The sequence below is a fragment of the Oncorhynchus gorbuscha genome, linkage group LG12 (assembly GCF_021184085.1).
Source record: "Oncorhynchus gorbuscha isolate QuinsamMale2020 ecotype Even-year linkage group LG12, OgorEven_v1.0, whole genome shotgun sequence".
Taxonomy (NCBI): Eukaryota; Metazoa; Chordata; class Actinopteri; order Salmoniformes; family Salmonidae; genus Oncorhynchus; species Oncorhynchus gorbuscha.
The window spans coordinates 71239590-71259134 of NC_060184.1; the positions used below are offsets into that span (position 1 = coordinate 71239590).

General features: G+C 45.3%; 1 protein-coding gene across 1 annotated transcript in view; it reads left to right on the plus strand.

Moving 5' to 3' along the window:
- The window catches only part of kmt2ca (lysine (K)-specific methyltransferase 2Ca), a 235970-nt gene that overhangs the window by 194558 nt on the left and 21867 nt on the right, over positions 1 to 19545 (plus strand). The window contains 13 exon segments of the mRNA XM_046290968.1: positions 1068 to 1187; positions 1326 to 1453; positions 6060 to 6450; positions 8237 to 8341; positions 8954 to 9001; positions 10989 to 11126; positions 12087 to 12119; positions 12307 to 12444; positions 13973 to 14129; positions 14899 to 15125; positions 15340 to 15413; positions 16185 to 16397; positions 17538 to 19400. Of these exon segments, the coding sequence (XP_046146924.1) occupies positions 1068 to 1187; positions 1326 to 1453; positions 6060 to 6450; positions 8237 to 8341; positions 8954 to 9001; positions 10989 to 11126; positions 12087 to 12119; positions 12307 to 12444; positions 13973 to 14129; positions 14899 to 15125; positions 15340 to 15413; positions 16185 to 16397; positions 17538 to 19400 (3635 nt within the window).

Here is a 19545-nt window from a genome sequence, read left to right on the forward strand (position 1 = left end):
TTTTTATTTAGGCGGGCAGTAAAAACGATAACGCCCAACGTTTTCAATGGCAGAAAAAGCCCTGCCATGGAATGCTCTCAGAGTAGGATCTCTTTTAGAGAGTTGGTACCCTGGGTGTTCTGATCTCAAACGGCTGTTTCCTCTCATGTCCAAACACATAAATCATCTGAAGTCTCCCCTCTTGCTCTGAGGCAGCTTAAGGAAGGCTGGAAAGCTCTGTCTGTCTGCTTTCAGACCAAAGGGGCTTTTCTCTCAATACCCAAGCTGTCCAGAAATAGGCTCACCTGAAATTCTCCCTTTTTCTACCTCTCCAGTATTGGGTGGGCCACCTAAGTGTGTTTTTCGAGCTGCCTATGTCCAAACAGTCAAATAAAAAACATGAATGACTTAAACCAGATATAAGGTACCTAGAAAAGATAATGGACCTATATATATGTAAATAACAGATTCTAAAATTACAAAAATGATGCATTCAGGAGTATGATTTTATGAGTCAATCAGAGTCAATCAGATAGCATAAGCTATGGCAAAAGGTGTAGGTTTGCAAGAAATCTGCTTTAAAACTGGAAGAAGAAAAATCTCAGCCTCATGGCAAAATGTGTAGAATTGCAGGCATTTTGCTTTGAAACTGCTAAATGTTATCTCCATCACATGAGCACATGAGGAAATTCACTTTAAAACGGAGGCCCCAATTTTATCCAGAAAAAAACTCTTGTTCTCTCTCTTGTTCTCTCCCTCTCGTTCCCTCTCTCTCATATAGTGGCTAGGAGAAGAGTTCCACACACACTCACTCTTTCATTTGTTCTCTCTGTCACACACTCACTCATGCTCTTTCTCTCTGTTCAACACACAATGATAGTTTCTCTCTGCCCCAAACAACCCCCCCCCCCACAACCCTCAGGCTCTGTGTGCATAGGTCACTGAGTAATGAAGATTAATGTCAAGGATTGGACTGTCAGACCCTCCTCTCATGTTTGACAAAATTAGAGCCCCGGCAACATTAATCAAGTATTTTATTCTACTGCTGAACACTGTCTCATCTCTCCTCCCCTGTGTCTCCCGGCCAGGTATTGGAGGGTTTATGGTCCGCCAGAGAAGCAGGACGGGACAAGGCATAGCCAAACGATCCCTATCCAGGAAAGACTCGACGTGGTCGTTACCTGAGAACCCAATGTGCAAAGAGGAGGGTAAGGACAATGGAATCGTCCCAAAAGTGCTAATCCTACCCATCTGGCACTCTACGCAGAATCAATCACTTAACCCAGTAAAAAGCGGGTTCCCAGAATGTTACTTTGAGGTTGTGACCTCCTGTCGGTGTGTTGCAGGGTGGAACGAGACAGAGAGTACTCCAGTGGAGGAGACCCCACCGCTGCCTGAATGTCAGGAGAAAGTCAAGAAAAGATACCGCAAAAAGAAAACCAAACTGGAAGAGGAGTTCCCTTCATACCTGCAGGTGACTTTCAGTCTCATGTACACTAATGATATCAGTTTTGATCTACAATGTTCACTTTAATTATGTTATCATGCATACACTGTCTCATAAAGCTATTTATAGGAAAAGGTCACCGGTGAAGTATGCATTAAGTCATCTAATCAGCACAAAGGTGCTAGTGTGGCTACATGATGTCGGTCATGTAGCCACATGATGTCGGTCCAATGCAGCCTCAATATCAAATCATTTCTGGATAACAATTAGGTACCTTACTGTGATTGTTTTCAATTAAAATGATATAGAAACAACTTCTCAAGCTACCATTTAGCTAGGACTGTCTGGGAGTGGCCTGAGTGGGGAGGGGAAACTGAAAACGAGCTGTTATTGGCAGAGAGGTCTTTCTTTTTGGCCTATGAACTCATTTACCACCTGGTGATGTCACCAGGCAGGCCAAAACTCCATCCCACTAAAACAGGCTGACATTTCATGCAGCCTTTTCAAATGGCTCTTACACTAAAAGGGCATTAAGCATAATTTTCACAAATGGACAGTTTTATTCCAACCTGTGTACAAAACATTAGGAACACCTGCTCTTTCCATGACATAGACCAGGTGAAAGCTATGATCCCTTATTGATGTCAGCTGTTAAATCCACTTCAATCAGTATAGATGAAGGGGAGGAGACAGGTTATATAAGTATTTTTAAACTTTGACACAATTCAGACAAGGATTGTGTATGTGTGCCATTCAGATGGTGAATAGGCAAGACGGAAGTACCTTTGAACAGGGTATGGTAGTAGGTGCCAAGTACACTACTTGAGTGTCAAGAACTGCAACACTGCTGGATATGTCACGCTCAACAGTTGCCCGAGTGTATCAAGAATGGTTCACCATCCAAAGGACATCCAGCCAACTTGACAAAACTGTGGGACACATTGGAGTCAACATGGGCCAGCATCCCTGTGGAACGCTTTAGGCTGTTCTGAGGACAAAAGGGGGTGCAGCTCAATATTAGGAAGGTGTTCAGTGTATATTAAACACAGGAAAATCTCGTGTTCTGTACCACATTAGAATTGTTAATATTCTATAGGACACCTGCCAAGCACTTAGTAGCAGCAACTATTTCCCCACCATACAAGTAGTATGCTGCCCCCTTCTAAGATGTATTACCTTCATGATTTACCAACAAATCCTCGGCATTTAAATGGCGTCTCGGAGAGATGTTGCCCTCTCTGTGCCACGCCTTTAATTGACCCAGTATGCTCAGCATTCGTGGGGGCAACCATGTGTTAAGAGCACCAGCTGTCACTATAGGCTTTCTTGTATGCTGCGCTTCAAAAATGAAACCTAAAGGTCCTCACCAGAGAAATGACTTTAATCAATTATTTAAATACCCGGCGCATTAGGCTTTTAATGTTTTACCACAGCGGGGAGCATTCACAACGATAGTTTTTGAGCAGTTAAATGTATTCGAAGTGCAGTTGACTTACTTAAACACATAGCAACCCAACCAGCCTTGCAGGTGACAATGTGTCGCTGTGTTCAGGCTCTCAGTGTGGTTGTATGTACCCTTGTCTCTGGGTGAGTGTGGGTTTATTAGGGCATTTGAGTTCTATTGGTTTATAGTGAGTGCAGGATCACATCCTATCCAAGACACATGGATTCCTACGGCTGCTAGATTTGACAAAACACAAAACACTAACACTACCTCACAAACCAGACCCACTACGTCTCCCTCAATGGCCACAGCTCAGACTCCGCTGCAGTTATACAGGGTGTACAAAGCCCTTCACCACCTTGGCCCCCCTTAACTCTCAGACCTTCTCCCCTACCACCCCGCACGCACACTCCGTTCCAACACAGTAGGCCACCTTGTCATCCTCAGGTCCAAGCTTCAGAGCTTCTGTGACAGGGCCTTCTCCAGGGTTGCTCCTCGGCTCTGGGACTCCCTCTCTCCGGCCATCCGTAACGGAGTCATCACAATATTTTAGTCCCTCCTAAAGCCCCAACTCTTTGACAAGCCCCCCCCCACACACACACAAAAGCAAAGAAATACACTTCTAAGACACTCCTCTCTTAATCTTAGCTCCAACCAATCCCACCCCTTACCCTAATCCGGGTTCATATCCAAATCCCTCCCCGTCCCCTGATACATCAGTCTTTCCCTTCTTTGAGCCCACCCCTCTCTTTATTCATGTTTTTGTTTACTCTGATGCTTTGTTTTTCTTTTCGTTTCTACAATTGTAAAGCGACTTCGGGTCCCTGAAAAGTGCTGTAGGTCTCCCATGTATTATTATTATTAGTGATGCACCCATATGACATTTTTGGCCGATGCCGATATCTGATATTTTACTTGACAAAAAAAAAACAGATACTGATAACCGATATTTTGAATTTAAGCTGCATTTTAAGCATTCTAGTACAGTTTAATAGTTAACAAACACACATGGACGCAGCGGTCTAAGGCACTGCATCTCAGTGCAAGAGGCGTCACTACAGTCCCTGGTTCGAATCCAGGCTGTATTCCATCCGGCTGTGATTGGGAGTCCCATAGGGCGGCGCACAATTGGCCCAGCGTCATCTGGGCTGTCATTGTAAATGAATATTTGTTCTTAACTGACTAGCCTAGTTAAATAAAGGTTACACACACACACAACACTGACCAAAAAGTTAATTTGTTGGAGTTTATGTATGTCCCCATTACCAAATAACACTACATAATCTGTTTCAGTAGCTACAGTTAGCTAGCTAACTATATAGCTAGGTGTCATCTAAAATAACTCTAATTTATAAGACAGTTCTTTTTTGAGTAATGGTGGTAGCCACAATAAGGATTAGGGACAATAGTGGACTTTGCGGTTAACCTTCAAAATAAAAGTATGATATAATTCCACTATTTGTATTAATTTGCATCACTGTCAATGACACTTTAATTTTGAAGGCAAACCGCAAATTCCACTATTGTGCCTAATCATTATTGTGGCTAGCATCACAACACATAACCCGTTCCCTCATTTTTATTGTCAACAAGATGCGGGCGTGGAGATATGGTGTTTTCTTTAGATGAAGCCATGCTGTCGAGATTTTCTGTCCTCTCGCTTACTTCTCAAATGTGGCTTGCGCTGTGTCAGCTGCATGCACAAGTAGCCTGGCTAGCTTACTTCTTACTGCCCCCTTGAGAAGACAAGTAGCCTGGCTAGCTAACTACTGCCCCCTTGAAGACAAGTAGCCTGGCTAGCTTACTACTGCCCCCTAGAGAAGACAAGTAGCCTGGCTAGTTAACTACTGCCCCTTGGAGAAGACAAGTAGCCTGGCTAGCTTACTACTGCCCCCTAGAGAAGACAAGTAGCCTGGCTAGCTTACTACTGCCCCCTAGAGAAGACAAGTAGCCTGGCTAGCTTACTACTGCCCCCTAGAGAAGACAAGTAGCCTGGCTAGCTTACTACTGCCCCCTAGAGAAGACAAGTAGCCTGGCTAGCTTACTACTGCCCCCTAGAGAAGACAAGTAGCCTGGCTAGCTTACTACTGCCCCCTAGAGAAGACAAGTAGCCTGGCTAGCTTACTACTGCCCCCTAGAGAAGACAAGTAGCCTGGCTAGCTTACTACTGCCCCCTAGAGAAGATTCAGACAAATTGCTATACAGACACAATCATCTCAATCCAAATATGATGTGAGACACATTTGAAAGAAGAACTGAAAGTAACAAAAATTCTAGTATCGAAATGTTTTTCATGTTCTAGTATCGAAAAAAGTATATGCAGGTTATTGTTATCAGTGATTATTGTGTTTCGAGTCAACTTTCTCTTTTTGTGGACCGATGAGTTGACTTGGTGCATCTTGATATGGCTGTGTTTCTCAGTTCCTATATAACTGGGTTCCTCTCTAGAGAGAGTATATGCATGCAGCTCTGTAGCCATGTCGCTGTCGCATTAGACCCCTGGTGAATGCTTCCACGGTACACTCCTCACTCTTTCTGTATGCGTCTGGGTAATCCTGGGGGCGATAGAGCGCTGCCATACTGGAGTCTGGATAACCCTGGGGACGATAGAGCGCTGCCATACTGGAGTCTGGATAACCCTGGGGGCGATAGAGCGCTGCCATACTGGAGTCTGGATAACCCTGGGGGCGATAGAGCGCTGCCATACTGGAGTCTGGATAACCCTCGGGGCGATAGAGCGCTGCCATACTGGAGTCTGGGCCGTTCCTCCTCTGGGGAACTATGTAACAGGAGCTTAGATCTCCAGGGAACCACTATAGGTTTTAGTCCCCACCACCTAGTGTCTGACTTCAGTCTGCTATTCCCACTCCAACTCAGAAAATTAGCGGGGAGTCCTGACTTTAATGGAAACCAGTGGGTTATCAGTAGCATAGCCCGATACGACTTTGGTTCATTCGTGTTCAGCGCGCATTTTACTTTCAAATACTTTGTTTAAATTGAGTAATAATTCAATAAATCCTTATTTTCATTTCAATTAAAATCTATAATTCATAACTGGATCCCACCTTCTGACACGGAGACAATTGTTTCTTGTTTTTGTTCTTGAAAGATAATTATGTTTTGTTTCTGCATGTGTTCTCTCTGTTTTCTGTATTTCATTGAACGTGTGTTTGTGTGGTATATTACCAGGAGGCCTTCTTTGGGAAGGGGCTGCTGGACAAGAGCAAGCAGAGCAGGCAGGCAGGCCTGCTGACCACGGGGCTCTGTGAGGAGCTGCTGGACAAGAGCAAGCAGAGCAGGCAGGCAGGCCTGCTGACCACGGGGCTCTGTGAGGAGCTGCTGGACAAGAGCAAGCAGAGCAGGCAGGCAGGCCTGCTGACCACGGGGCTCTGTGAGGAGCTGCTGGACAAGTGCAAGCAGAGCAGTCAGGCAGGCCTGGTTACCACAGGGCTCTGTGAGGAGAGCCCAGGGGCCCATGCAGAGACCAAGCCCCCCAGCGCCAGCTTCCTGGACCCCTTGTCGGACCCGCTGCTCAGTGCTACCTCCACCACCACACCCATCTCCAGCAAAGCAGGACTGCGTATGTTCACATCTCTCTTGCTCCTTATTAAATATGAAAACGTTCTCTTTATCTCTCATATCCCCCATCATTCTCCACCCTGTCTGTTTGTTTTTGGTTCTCTTCTCCACGTCCACAATCATTTCAACTCTACCCCAACACGCTATGAACAGCGCTGCAAGTTACCTACTAGGAACACACGTAGCGACAAGAACACACTGGATACTAGCAAAACAGAAGCTCTAGATTAACGTTTTTTCAGATTGCCTTCTGCGATATTAACAGCAGCGTTTGGTTTCTTATGTGGTTTTCAATAGACACGTTCACTTTCATAACAGCCTGTTTGTCTCTAGTGTCATGGGGGACACACTCGCCCCTCTTGTCATTTGTGGCAGAGGGAAGCACAGTAATAACTTGAAAGGTTTGCTTGTTTTGAGACATTCACCAGCTTTTAGTTTGACTACGGTCCTTGGAAAGTGTTAGTTCTCTTAGATGTTACGAAAACCATATACGCATATATATACAGTTGAAGTCGGAAGTTTACATACACATTCGCCAAATACATTTAAACTCAGTTTTTCACAATTCCTGACATTTAGTAAAAATGCCCTGTTTTAGGTCAGTTAGGATCACCAGTTTATTTTAAGAATGTGAAATGTCAGAATAATAGTAGAGAGAATAATTTATTTCAGCTTTTGTTTTTCCCAGTGGGTCAGAAGTTTTACTGTCATACCGCTCAGGAAAGAGACGCGTTCTGTCTCCTAGAGATGAATGTACTTCGGTGCGAAAGTGCAAATCAATCCCAGAACAACAGCAAAGGTCCTTGTGAAGATGATGGAAGAAACTAGTACAAAAGTATGTATTTCCATAGTAAAACGAGTCCTATATCGATATAACCTGAAAGGCCGCTAAGCAAGGAAGAAGCCACTGCTCCAAGATTGACAAAAAAGACAGACTACGGTTTGCAACTGCACATGGGGACAAAGATCCTACTTCTGGGGAGATGTCCTCTGGTCTGATGAAACAAAAATATAACTGTTTGGCCATAATGACCATTGTTATGTTTGGAGGAAAAGCACCATACCAACCGTGACGCACGGGAGTGGCAGCATCATGTTGTGGGGGTGCTTTGCTGCAGGAGGGACTGGGGCACTTCACAAAATAGATGGCATCATTCGGGAGGAAACTTATGTGGATATATTGAAGCAAAATCTCAAGACATCAGTCAGGAAGTTAAGCTTGGTCACAAATGGGTCTTCCAAATGGACAATGACCACAAGCATACTTCCAAAGTTGTGGCAAAATGGCTTAAGGACAACGAAGTCAAGGTATTGGAGTGACCATCACAAAGCCCTGACCTCAATCCTATAGAAAATTTGTGGGCAGAACTGAAAAAGCGTGTGCGAGCAAGGAGGCCTACAAACCTGACTCGGTTACACCAGCTCTGTCTGGAGGAATGGGCCAAAATTTACCAAACTTATTGTGGGAACCTTGTGGAAGGCTATCTGAAACATTTGACCCAAGTTAAACAATTTAAAGGCATTGCTACCAAATACTTATTGAGTGTATGTAAACTTCTGACCGATTGGGAATGTGATGAAAGAAATAAAAGCTGACAGAAATAATTATCTCTACTATTATTCTGACATTTCACATTCTTAAAATAAAGTGTGTCCCTAACTGACCTAAGACAGGGATTTTTTACTAGGATTAAATGTCAGGAATTGTGGAAAAACTAAGTTTATATGTATTTATCTAAGGTGTATGTAAACTTCCGACCTCAACTGTATATCGTCTATATCTCCAGCCGATACCGAGGATCCCTTAGTGGACCTTTCAGAAGTCCTGAGCACGGATGCAGATCTCCTGGGAATGCTGTCGGATGATCTGGTGAAGTCGGGGCACAACTCAGGTAGACCCCTCCCCTGCCCTCCTCCAAAATGTCTGCCTCCACTTCCTTTCTTCTCTGCCCACTCACACACACTCTCCTTGTCGCTAGCAAGGTCAACTCCATAAACAAGCACCTGTGACATTTCTCTGTTGCATCTTTACTCATCATTTTGCATTTTCCTTCACTTGTATAGTTTTGTACTTCGAGTAATACTCTTGGTTTGCAGTACCCTCCTGTCTGTGTCCATTGCTTTTGGTTTGCTTTTGAACAGTTTTCTTGAAATGCACATATTGATGCCTGCATAATGGAGTGACATAACACTCCTCATAGACGAGGGTTAATAACAACCAGAACTGGGTTCAAATTGTATTTGTTTTCTTTCAAATGTGTTGAGTGTTTGTTTAAAAAAAAACTTTGGTTCCAGACAAGCTCATTCAAGCATTTTTATGGGTTCCGATACTATTTGAACCCAGGCCTGTGTTAGGACTCGTGTCGTGATGGTTGGTTTTATGTCACTACTATTGTGGTGTAGCATCACAGTTGGCTGCTTCAAGTAAAGTGTTAGCATAGCATTTTATCACACCTGCTTTTCTCCCCCTCAGTTTATAATCCTCTGGTTTTGGGTTCCTGTAGGTCTTGATTTATGCCCTTTCCAAGTCGACTGCTCTTCCTCTCCGTTTGGTAAGAGACGTCCTCGGGCCCGTCTGGCCTCTTAGGAGCAGACCTGCCACCCCTCCCCTTCTCCCACTTTTGGGATGCTTTGGGACCCCATCCCCTCTAACACTTTCTACGCTCTCTGCATTTTTTCATGTCCTTCCTTCTCTGCGCTCCCCATTTTCTCACTCTGTAGCACTGTACAGTCTTTTTGACTAACTACTGTGATTTTACAACCACTCACCAATCTGCATGTCTATTGACCAATCTATGGACTGTTGATATTCTGTGGGAAAAAAAAGGGCTGGAGGTGAAAGTGATGAGTTGCTCTTTTAAATAATGTTGTTTAATACAAATGTCATAACTTTAATATACTTCATTTGGTTTCTTCATGAAAAACCTGGGTTATATACCTGAGGTTTAGCAAAAAGCTGACCACACACATGGCTATAAACTTTTGTTTTCATTTGATGTGTTTTAGTGCTTTCTATCTCCTCACCCCAGCTGAGTTTGTTGAGTATGGGTTTCAAAGTCTGATCTTCCTCTAGTCATAGAATGTAACAAAGCTTGAACTATAAATGACTCCACGTTCCATGGAGCACTTACCTGAGTAGCAAAGAAAACCTTGCCATCATTGTTTCAAAATGTATTTCATCTATCCTGTTTTTCAGTGTTGTATAGTGATTTCTTCTTTGTTTTTCACCCTTGTATTATATATTATTTGAGAACGCCTGAAGGCCCCAAAACAGATAAAACAATGTTTTACCTTTAGCCTTCATTCCTTACTTTCAGCACCATATGCAGTAGCTGCAGTCTCCATGTACTTTGTCTCTTCCCATATATCAAGTTAATTCAAGGTCACAAGCGAAGTAGCTTTTCCCAACAAAAATAAATTAAAAAGAAGCAAACTAGTCGAGAGTGCACCACAGTAAAATGTGCGTTGACCTCGGACCCCCCTCCGATGTTGACGACTGAGGTTATGATGATTAATCATTGCAGTCTCCCAGAACTCTTTTCATTGATTAAGTCCTTGTCTACTCTAATGTGGGCAGTATGGGAACTGATTATGGAGGCAGTGTGGCTATTTTATAAGGGACGGCTGCTCCGCGTCCCTCCCACACCTCTTTCCACACTCAGTCGAGCAGGCAACACAAATTAGTTTGTCGTTATACTTAGAAGATTGAATTACGGGAAGACAAAGAAAAAAAAAACAAGCGTTGGGGGGTATATAATATATAATGAGATCATGTTCAGTTTATTTTACCACCATGACATGAAGGATCAGCTCTGTCTTCTCTCTCGTTCCTCTCTCGCTTCTCTCTCTCTCTCCTCTCTCTCGCTCCTCTCACTCTCCTCTCTCTCGCGCTTCTCACTCTCCTCTCACTCTCCTCTCTCTCGCTCTTCTCACTCTCCTCTCACTCTCCTCTCTCTCGCTCCTCTCACTCTCCTCTCTCACTCTCCTCTCTCGCTCCTCTCACTCTCCTCTCTCTCGCTCCTCTCACTCTCCTCTCTCTCGCTCCTCTCACTCTCCTCTCTCTCGCTCCTCTCACTCTCCTCTCTCTCGCTCCTCTCACTCTCCTCTCTCGCTCCTCTCACTCTCCTCTCTCGCTCCTCTCACTCTCCTCTCTCGCTCCTCTCACTCTCCTCTCTCTCGCTCCTCTCACTCTCCTCTCTCTCGCTCCTCTCACTCTCCTCTCTCTCGCTCCTCTCACTCTCCTCTCTCTCGCTCCTCTCACTCTCCTCTCTCTCGCTCCTCTCTCTCGCTCCTCTCTCTCGTTCCTCTCTCTCGTTCCTCTTCTCTCTCTCCTCTTCTCTCTCTCACTTCACTCACTCTCTCCTCTTCTCTCACTCTCTCCTCTCGTCTCTTCTCTCTTTTTCTTCCTCCTCTCTGAAATGGCTCGTGAGGGGGCTAGTGTAGATTTATTTTTGTTACATAAAAGTGGACTATGGGTGGGTATGCCCGCGTGTGTATGTGACCACCCGCTCCTCACCATCCTCTTCTGCCATCTGCTAGCTGGTCTGGACATGGACCCCATACCTGATGATCCCACTGGGCCCTGTCAGGGCTCGGCAGGCCGGGGGCCCAGGGCTCTACAGGAGGAGCCTCTGGACGTCATCCTGAGCCCAGAACTGGACAAGATGGTCGCAGATGGTATGGCGGCCTTGTTGAATTCTGTCTGTCTTACAGAGATCTGTATATAATAATTATATTCTCATGTCTCCACCCTAACAATGGGAGTTGTCCCAAAGGCAGGCGACAAGCTTAGGTCGAAAATAACCCATTGAAATGTATTGGCTTATTTTGGACAGATTTTGTCGAGAGTGAAACCTCTGGCTTCGCCTCTTCCTCTCTGTGCACACTCGGTGTCATTGGTGAAGAGCAGAGGTTTACATATCCAGTCCTACAGGGCTTCAGTGTCTGTTTCCTCTTGTCTCACTGATCTATTTGACGTATGTTAGTGTGTGACTCTCTGGCCTAAATGGTTTCGCAGCTCGACATCAGTACATAGATTCAGGGTCGGTTTCCGAGACACGTCTACAAAGCTGGACTAGGCTTAATCTGTGTCTGGGAAACTGGCCCTAAAAGTCAATCATGAGAAATGTCTTTCTTCTTAGAGTTGCGTGCCTCTGTTGATGATTGTGGTCTTTATCCACCACATGGAACAACTGCTGTGTATAGAAGGCATTGGTGGTCAAATCACATCCCACATTGCAAAATCATGGAACACTAAGTAAATAATGTTTGCTCAGTTTAACTGAAGTTCCCGCAAAGTATCAGTGTTGACAAATAGGGAGGTCAACCTTATTCCCTTGGCAGAGATTTACCCGTCTGACTTGCTCCCTGTGTGTTATAACTGCTTAGCGGCTTCCTGGCTCTGTCAAAACCAATGTCTGGCCTAACACATTGACGCATAACCAAATCCATGCCGGTTTTAGTTGAGGTTGTTGTGCATTCCTCAGACTTGCAATTGCGCTACACCCCATCTGATGAAATTCTATGTTTGATCCCCAGGATTTGTTAACTGGCTTGCTTGGTTCAATCAAACTAGCACAGAGGATAAAGTGTATAACATTGCAGCAATGTAATATGCGTTCCTTTTCTTTTTTTCAGGTGCAATTCTCAGTAAGCTCTACAAAATCCCAGGTTTGTGGTTTTGATTATATAAGTCTAACCTATAGTTTTCAAAAGGTTGTTCATTCATTTGTATGTCCGAGATGATCAGTTCCATAGAATTCAAAGATAACCGTGAAACATTCAATCACCATCTGTTGATGATGGTTTAAAGTATGTGCGTGAACGCTGTTTATTTCATTGCTGTCGCCCTCTACAGAGCTGGAGGGTAAAGACGTGGAGGACCTCTTCACAGCGGTCCTGAGTCCCAGCACCAGCCAGCCTCCACAGCTGCCTCACCCCCAACCGGCCCACCCTGGGACCAATGTACCTAGAGCCGTGGCCATTCCAAACCCAGGTACCACCACCACCTCAAGCCTCTTGGAGAATTGCATTTGGTTGCTGGGAATTTAAATGAACACAGCAAAAAAAGAAACATCCTCTCACTGTCAACTTGTGTTTATTTTCATCAAATGTAACGTGTAAATACGTGACTAGCAGAAATTGAATAATGTTTCCCTGACAAAAAGGGAGGGTTAGTATCTGGTGTGGCCACCAGCTGCATTAAGTACTGCAGTGCATCTCCTCCTCATGGACAGCACCAGATTTGCCAGTTCTTGCTGTGAGATGTTACCCCACTCTTCCATCAAGGCACCTGCAAGTTCCTGAACATTTCTGGGGGGAATGGCCCTAGCCCTCACCCTCCGATCCAACATGTCCCAGACTTGCTCAATGAGATTGAGATCCGGGCTCTTCACTGGCCATGGCAGAACACTGACATTCCTGTCTTGCAGGAAATCACACACAGAATGAGCAGTATGGCTGGTGGCACTGTCATGCTAGAATGAGCCTGCAGGAAGGGTACCACATGAGGGAGGAGGATGTCTTCCCTGTAACGTACAGTGTTGAAGTTGCCTGCAATGTCAACAAGCTCAGTCCGATGATGCTGTGACACACTGCCCCAGACCATGACGGACCCTCCACCTCCAAATCGATCCCGCTCCAGAGTACAGGCCTCGGTGTAACGCACATTCCTTTGACGATAAATGTGAATCCGACCATCACCCCTGGTGAGACAAAACCGCGACTCGTCAGTGAAGAGCACTTTTTGGCAGTCAAATCAAACGTTATTTGCCACGCGCAAATAATACAACAAATGTAGACTTGTACCGCTTACGGTACTTTTACAAGCCCTTAACCAACAGTGCAATTAAAGAAGAAAATATTTACCAAGTAGGCTAAAATAAAAAGTAATAAGAAAAAGTAACACAATAACAATAACGAGGCTATACACATCACTTATGTCCTGTCTGGTCCAGCGACGGTGGGTTTGTGCCCATAGGCTACGTTGTTGCCGGTGATGTCTGGTGAGGAGCTGCCTTACAACAGGCCTACAAGCCCTTAGTCCAGCCTCCTGGTGTAACTCGGGCAGTTGTTGTCATCCTGTACCTGTCCCACAGGTGTGATGTTCAGATGTACCGATCCTGTGCAGGTGTTGTTACACGTGGTCTGCCACTGCGAGGACGATCAGCTGTCCATCCTGTCTCCCTGTAGCGCTGTCTTAGGCGTCTCACAGTATGGACATTGCAATTTATTGCCCTGGCTACATCTACAGTCCTCATGCCTCCTTGCAGCATGCCTAAGGGATCTGTGGATTTTTACAAATGATCTTTGAAAGACGGGGTCATGAAAAAGGACATATCTTTTTTTGCTGAGTTTATAATCAACTATTGACTTTGGAAATCAATCTATAAGAATGAATGGATATGAGCATTTATTGAATGAACATTGATTTACATGAATATCATGTTCACATAATCAACAGGACATGCAGATGTATTTCTGGAACTACTTCTCCGACATCGTCTCTATGCTCTCTGTTGCAGGCGACCATGGAATGTTTCCCCGCATGCCAATGATAAACGGCATGATGGGGCCCAACCCTCACTTTCCTCCAACTCCCATGATGCACGGCAGCACAGGCCCATGTGGACTGGGAAACTTCTCGCCCATTCACAGAATGCCTTTCCCAGACAAGATTAGGTAAGAGCAGGGAGCTGTCTATCCATTACTAGAGCATTGCTTTCATCTACTCAAAAGACAATCAATTGGATTTTGTGTTATTAACTTGCCTCGTGATAATTGGATGTTGTGTTATTAACTTGCCTCGTGATAATTGGATGTTGTGTTATTAACTTGCCTCGTGATAATTGGATGTTGTGTTATTAACTTCCCTCGTGATAATTGGATGTTGTGTTATTAACTTGCCTCGTGATAATTGGATGTTGTGTTATTGACTTGCCTAGTTATTATTTTTACTATGTTACCCTTCATTGTTTTGACTCCAATGTATACAGTTCACTTTAACCTCATTTTTCCTGACGTCTGCTCACTTGTTAGCTTTCATATCTCAATCAATGAGTGTAATGTCATGTTTATACTATAGCCCTTTTTAAATGATAATTTGCTTCAAAGTGAACCGCATTGTAAGTGATGTGACATACTTGAGCAATAAGGCACGAGGGGGTGTGATATAAGGCCAATATACCAAGGGTTGTTCTTATTAGGCACGATGCATCGCCATATACCGCAAACTCCCGAGGTGCCTTATTGCTATTATAAACTGGTTGTCAATGTAATTAGAGCAGTAAAAATAAATGTTTTGTCATACCTGTAGTATATGGTCTGATATACCATGGCTGTCAGCCAATCAGCATTCAGGGCTTGAACCACCCAGTTTGTAAAAATCAATATATAACTAAATATATTGGTAATGTTGCAATAGAATGTGTAACCTGAGATATCCTTCCAGGGACAAGAAGTTTAGCCAGATGGGGGGTGATGTGGTTGGTTCATGGAGCGGCCCCGGCCCCGTCCCTGGCCCCGCCCCACCTCCAGAGGGAGAGACAGACACCATGTCCAACGCCCAGAGGAGCACGCTCAAGTGGGAGAAGGAGGAGACTCTGGGCGAGATGGCCACCGTGGCCCCAGTCCTCTACACCAACGTCAACTTCCCCAACCTCCTAGAGGAGTTCCCAGGTTGGTACATCATAGACAAAGTTTCTCAAATGAAAATGAGATGATTTTTGGTTACGTCAAATTCAAATGTGTGAATTACCTACTACATTTTTTCAAATGAAAAAAAAATGATAAGCTCATAAAAAGGGGACTGGGAAAGGTATAGTTCTTGGCCATATTGCATGTGTGTTGTAGCGCTATACGTTTTAGTGGCTAATCTTTCTTTCTTTCTCAGACTGGGCTATGAGAGTGAAACAAATTGCAAAGTTATGGAGGAAAGCCAGTTCCCAGGACAGGGCCCCATATGTGGTAAGTTCATTTTTTTTGACCAGGTAAGTGGATTGAGAACACATTCTGGGTTTGGAAGTTGTTTACATCCATGCTGGACTGTGATGCACTGCACTTATTTTGATCAGCAGGTTTTGCTGATTGACAACAGAAAAAGTCCATGCATTAAAAAAAAGGCTAATCATTTACAAAACATTTAAAACCTCCAATTAAACTTAGAACCCTATTCAATCAAAAATGAATTATTTCTGCTTCACCAGAAGAACATCGTTGTTGACTTACTCCACAAACCTGATTGTGGCTTTTGATTGAATGGTGCCCTATACCTTTTGGAGTGATGAATCAAAGGGATCAGCCAGTTACTGATCAAATGTTAGTCGAAACAAACTTCCTGAAGTAGATATTTGTGTTTGTCTTGTTCTTTTCATCTGTTTTCTGTTGATATTTTAAACCCAAAGGCTCTCGCGCTTTGTACCTTCTCGTGTCTTTGTTCTGTTTGAATGTTGTGTCTAGTATGTTTTCCAACTTAACACACAGTTCTTTGAGGATTTTTCAGGACAGTCTCTATGATGAAATTATATTTAACAACGCTCTGCATGTCCAAATTACTTGATGAGATTAGGTGATTGTAGAAGGTTTCTTCACCTTGTGATTTTCCCCAAGACATTCAGAAAAAGGTGGAGCCTTTATTTGTTCCAGTAGGGTTTTAAGAAATTAGCGTCTCAGGAAATGTATCTTTCTTGCACCATCAATTAAAAAATGGACTACCTCTTCCAATCCCCTCTCTTCCAGCAAAAAGCACGGGATAACCGGGCGGCCCTGCGCATAAACAAAGTTCAGATGTCAAATGATACGCTGAAGAGACACCAGCATCCTCAGCAGCAGCAGCAACTGTTGACTGACACCTTTGACCCCAATAGTGTCCCCTTGGACACTGAGCTGCTCTTCAAAGACTCTCTCAAGCCCAAGGAGTCTGAACACGAGCAGGAGTGGAAGTTCAGACAGGTAAGAGTTCCTTTGGAGGGTTAACATGTACTGGGAATGGAGGGAGGGGGGATATAAAAGCATGAGTACACTGTAAAGCAGGGTTTCTCAACTACTGTTCTAGGAGTTGTTGAGGATTCGTTTGGCCTTAATTTTTAAATGTTACAATGTTTTTTGTTTAAACTGAGTCTGAGGGTATGGGATTGGTTGCAGGATTGTGTGGCAATTGCATGCATGCCTTTAAAAGTAGATAAAATATTTTTGTTTAGTGGCTGCCTTGGCAGGTCTTCAGGAAGCCAAATGGTATAAGTGGGATTTTTTTCGTGCATGTTGAGAAACCCTGGTGTGAGAGCAGTGTACACTTATTTTTTATGTGTACATGTATTTAATGACACCATAATACACCACCATAATAATCAAAGTACCGCATGTCAGGGGAATGGTGAGTAGGAGCAAGGTGGTGAGATTGAACATAACATAACCTGGGGGCATGAAACAGATTTTTTTATTAAACTTTATATATGTGCATGGTTGAGTGAGTCATTTTTAAACAATACATTTGGCGTTCTCATACAGTCTACTAATTCTTAATTTGCATTGAAAAGGGAGAGTTAAATCAGATGTGGGGACCCCTTAAGAAGCAGCAGGAAAAGGTCCCAAAAAGCAAAGCCATAAAATCAACAAATAAAGACGTCCTTTTTGGACATTCCAACCAGGCAACTATAGCTGCAGGAGGTGGAAAAAATTCTCTGGTAAGATTCCCAAGGCGAAGCACTGTTCTGGTATTCGTCTGCCGAGAACCAATAAAGCAAAATTTACAAGGTGTAAGAAAAGCAAACTGTAAAGTGGAGTTGTAGGGAGAAAAGCTTGGTTAACTGGTAAAATCTGTCCTTGGTCCTGAAAAAACACAGTAACAGCCTCCAGAAGCTTTATTTCATCACCATATTATGACATACACCCTCACATTGTTCCCTCTTGCATGGCTTAACACCACACGCTAGACCCACTCATATTGAAAAATGCATTAAAACTTTGTTGTGAGTGAGGGAAAGAAAGCATTCTTAGCACCATGTCATCATAAAATTACAAATTCCATGCTTCCAAAAAGGCTTAATTAACTGAAGTGTCTCTCCTCCCCTGCTTTTCTTGTTTCCATGGCAGCAAATGAGACAAAAGAGCAAGCAGCAGGCGAAGATTGAAGCCACTCAAAAGCTGGAGCAGGTTAAAAATGAGCAGCTCCAGCAACAACAACAACAACAACAGCTGTTTAGCAGTCAGGCAGGTGGAGATACAACCCCTAATAGTGGTAACCAGAGTCCCATGACTCCTCAGCCCAGCAATGGAGGAAAGTCTGGAAACTCATCCCCACCGCAGCCAATAGTGTCTAAGGATGGCTTCGCTAGACCACAACTCCCGGGCACACCCACCTCTGGGTCACAGGATGACGTGTTCCTCAGACCCCAGCTCCCACCTCCGTCCTCGAGGACGCCCAGCCAGGAGACCTCGTACCCTCAACAGGGACCATCCTCCCAGCCCCAGTCACCACATATGTTTTCCCCGGATTCCTCCTCAGGCTCCCGGCCATCCTCGCCCTGGGACCCATATGCCAAAATGGTGGGCACCCCAAGACCGCCCCCTGGGGGTGGTGGAGCCACCACGCCCCGGCAGAACTCTCTGTCGGAGATGCAGGAAAGGGGAGGGAGGACTTCTGGTAATGCTGACCCCTATGCTAAGATGCCAGACACCCCCAGGCCCCCTGACCCCTTTGTTAAACCCATGGGACCTGCCAGGGTGGGCCCTTCAGGACTGGTTGAGCAGCAGCAACACCAGCAGGTCAGGCACAACATGATGAGCCCTCCTTCTGGAGGAGAGACTTTTGCCAGGATGGGCGGACACCGAGCCGAGGTCTACCAGCGCATGTCTCACAACCGCATGATCCTCTCGGACCCCTACTCCAGGCCTTTGCTCACTCCCATCCCTGGCAGCAACGAGTCAGGCTCCGTCTCGGTGTTCAAAGCCCCCATGCCTCCCCAGCAGTCCCAGCAAGAGCCCTACGGTGGCCCTATGCCTGGGGGACTTAAACGAGGGCCATCTGATGGCTTTCCCCAAGGACTACAGGCCGACCCTTACGCCCAGCAGCCTCTCACCCCCCGGCCACTCATTGGGGAAGGGTTCCCCAACGAGCCCAAGATGATGTGCCAAACCCAGGAGGGCCATTTCTCTAAACCCATGCCAATGATTAGACACCCTCTCAGAAACCCGTATGCACAAGCGCCATCTACCCCGAGACCGGATTATTCACAGCAGATGTCTGACCCTTACACCCAACCACCAGGCACCCCCAGACCTCACTCTGATAGCTATGCTCAACCTCCCGGCACCCCAAGGCCACACTCGGATCCCTCATACCTGCAGACGCCGCCTAGCCTTCGTCTAGACCAGTTCCCCCAGCAGCACCCACCCAATCACAGACCGTCTCCATCTCACTCCATGGATCCTTATGCTTCCATGCCAGGTACCCCCAGACCAGCCCCAGGGGATAGGTTTCCCAAATCCCCCGGTAGTCAAAGGAACATGGACCCGTATGCCCAACAACCCGGAACACCAAGACCGCTCCTCGCTGACCCTTACGCACAAGCTCCAGGGACGCCGCGGCCAGAAGCAGGCCCTGATGCCTTCAATCGACTATGCTCCAGACCGACGCCCATGTCCCAGCTCCCAGCTGACCCATTCTCCCACCAGTCTCCGGGCAGGGTGCAGGACGGGTTTGCCTGTCCAAGCGCCCCGGGCTCGCAGACAGCTAAGCACCCGGGAGTGTCGGATGAAAGTTTCTCTCTGCCGCAGTCGAATCATCACGGTGGTCAAACGCAGATTCACGATCCCTTTGAACTGGGTCCAATGACACCTTATGCCCAAACTTCGGAAAGGCAGGCCCATGATATCCCTCAGTCTAGCAGAAACACCGTTGACACTCAGAACAGCATGCTACCACACCTGGGAGACACTGAGGAGAAGCTCAGACAGGTATTTCCATTTGGTTGAGACACAATGACACTCACATGGGTAACACTTGAATTGCCATAAAGCCTTCTTCTGTTTGCATAGTTATTGGCAGGTGATTAGCCATTCCACAGCCAATATGGCAGTGCATGTTGGTGCAACGTGAACA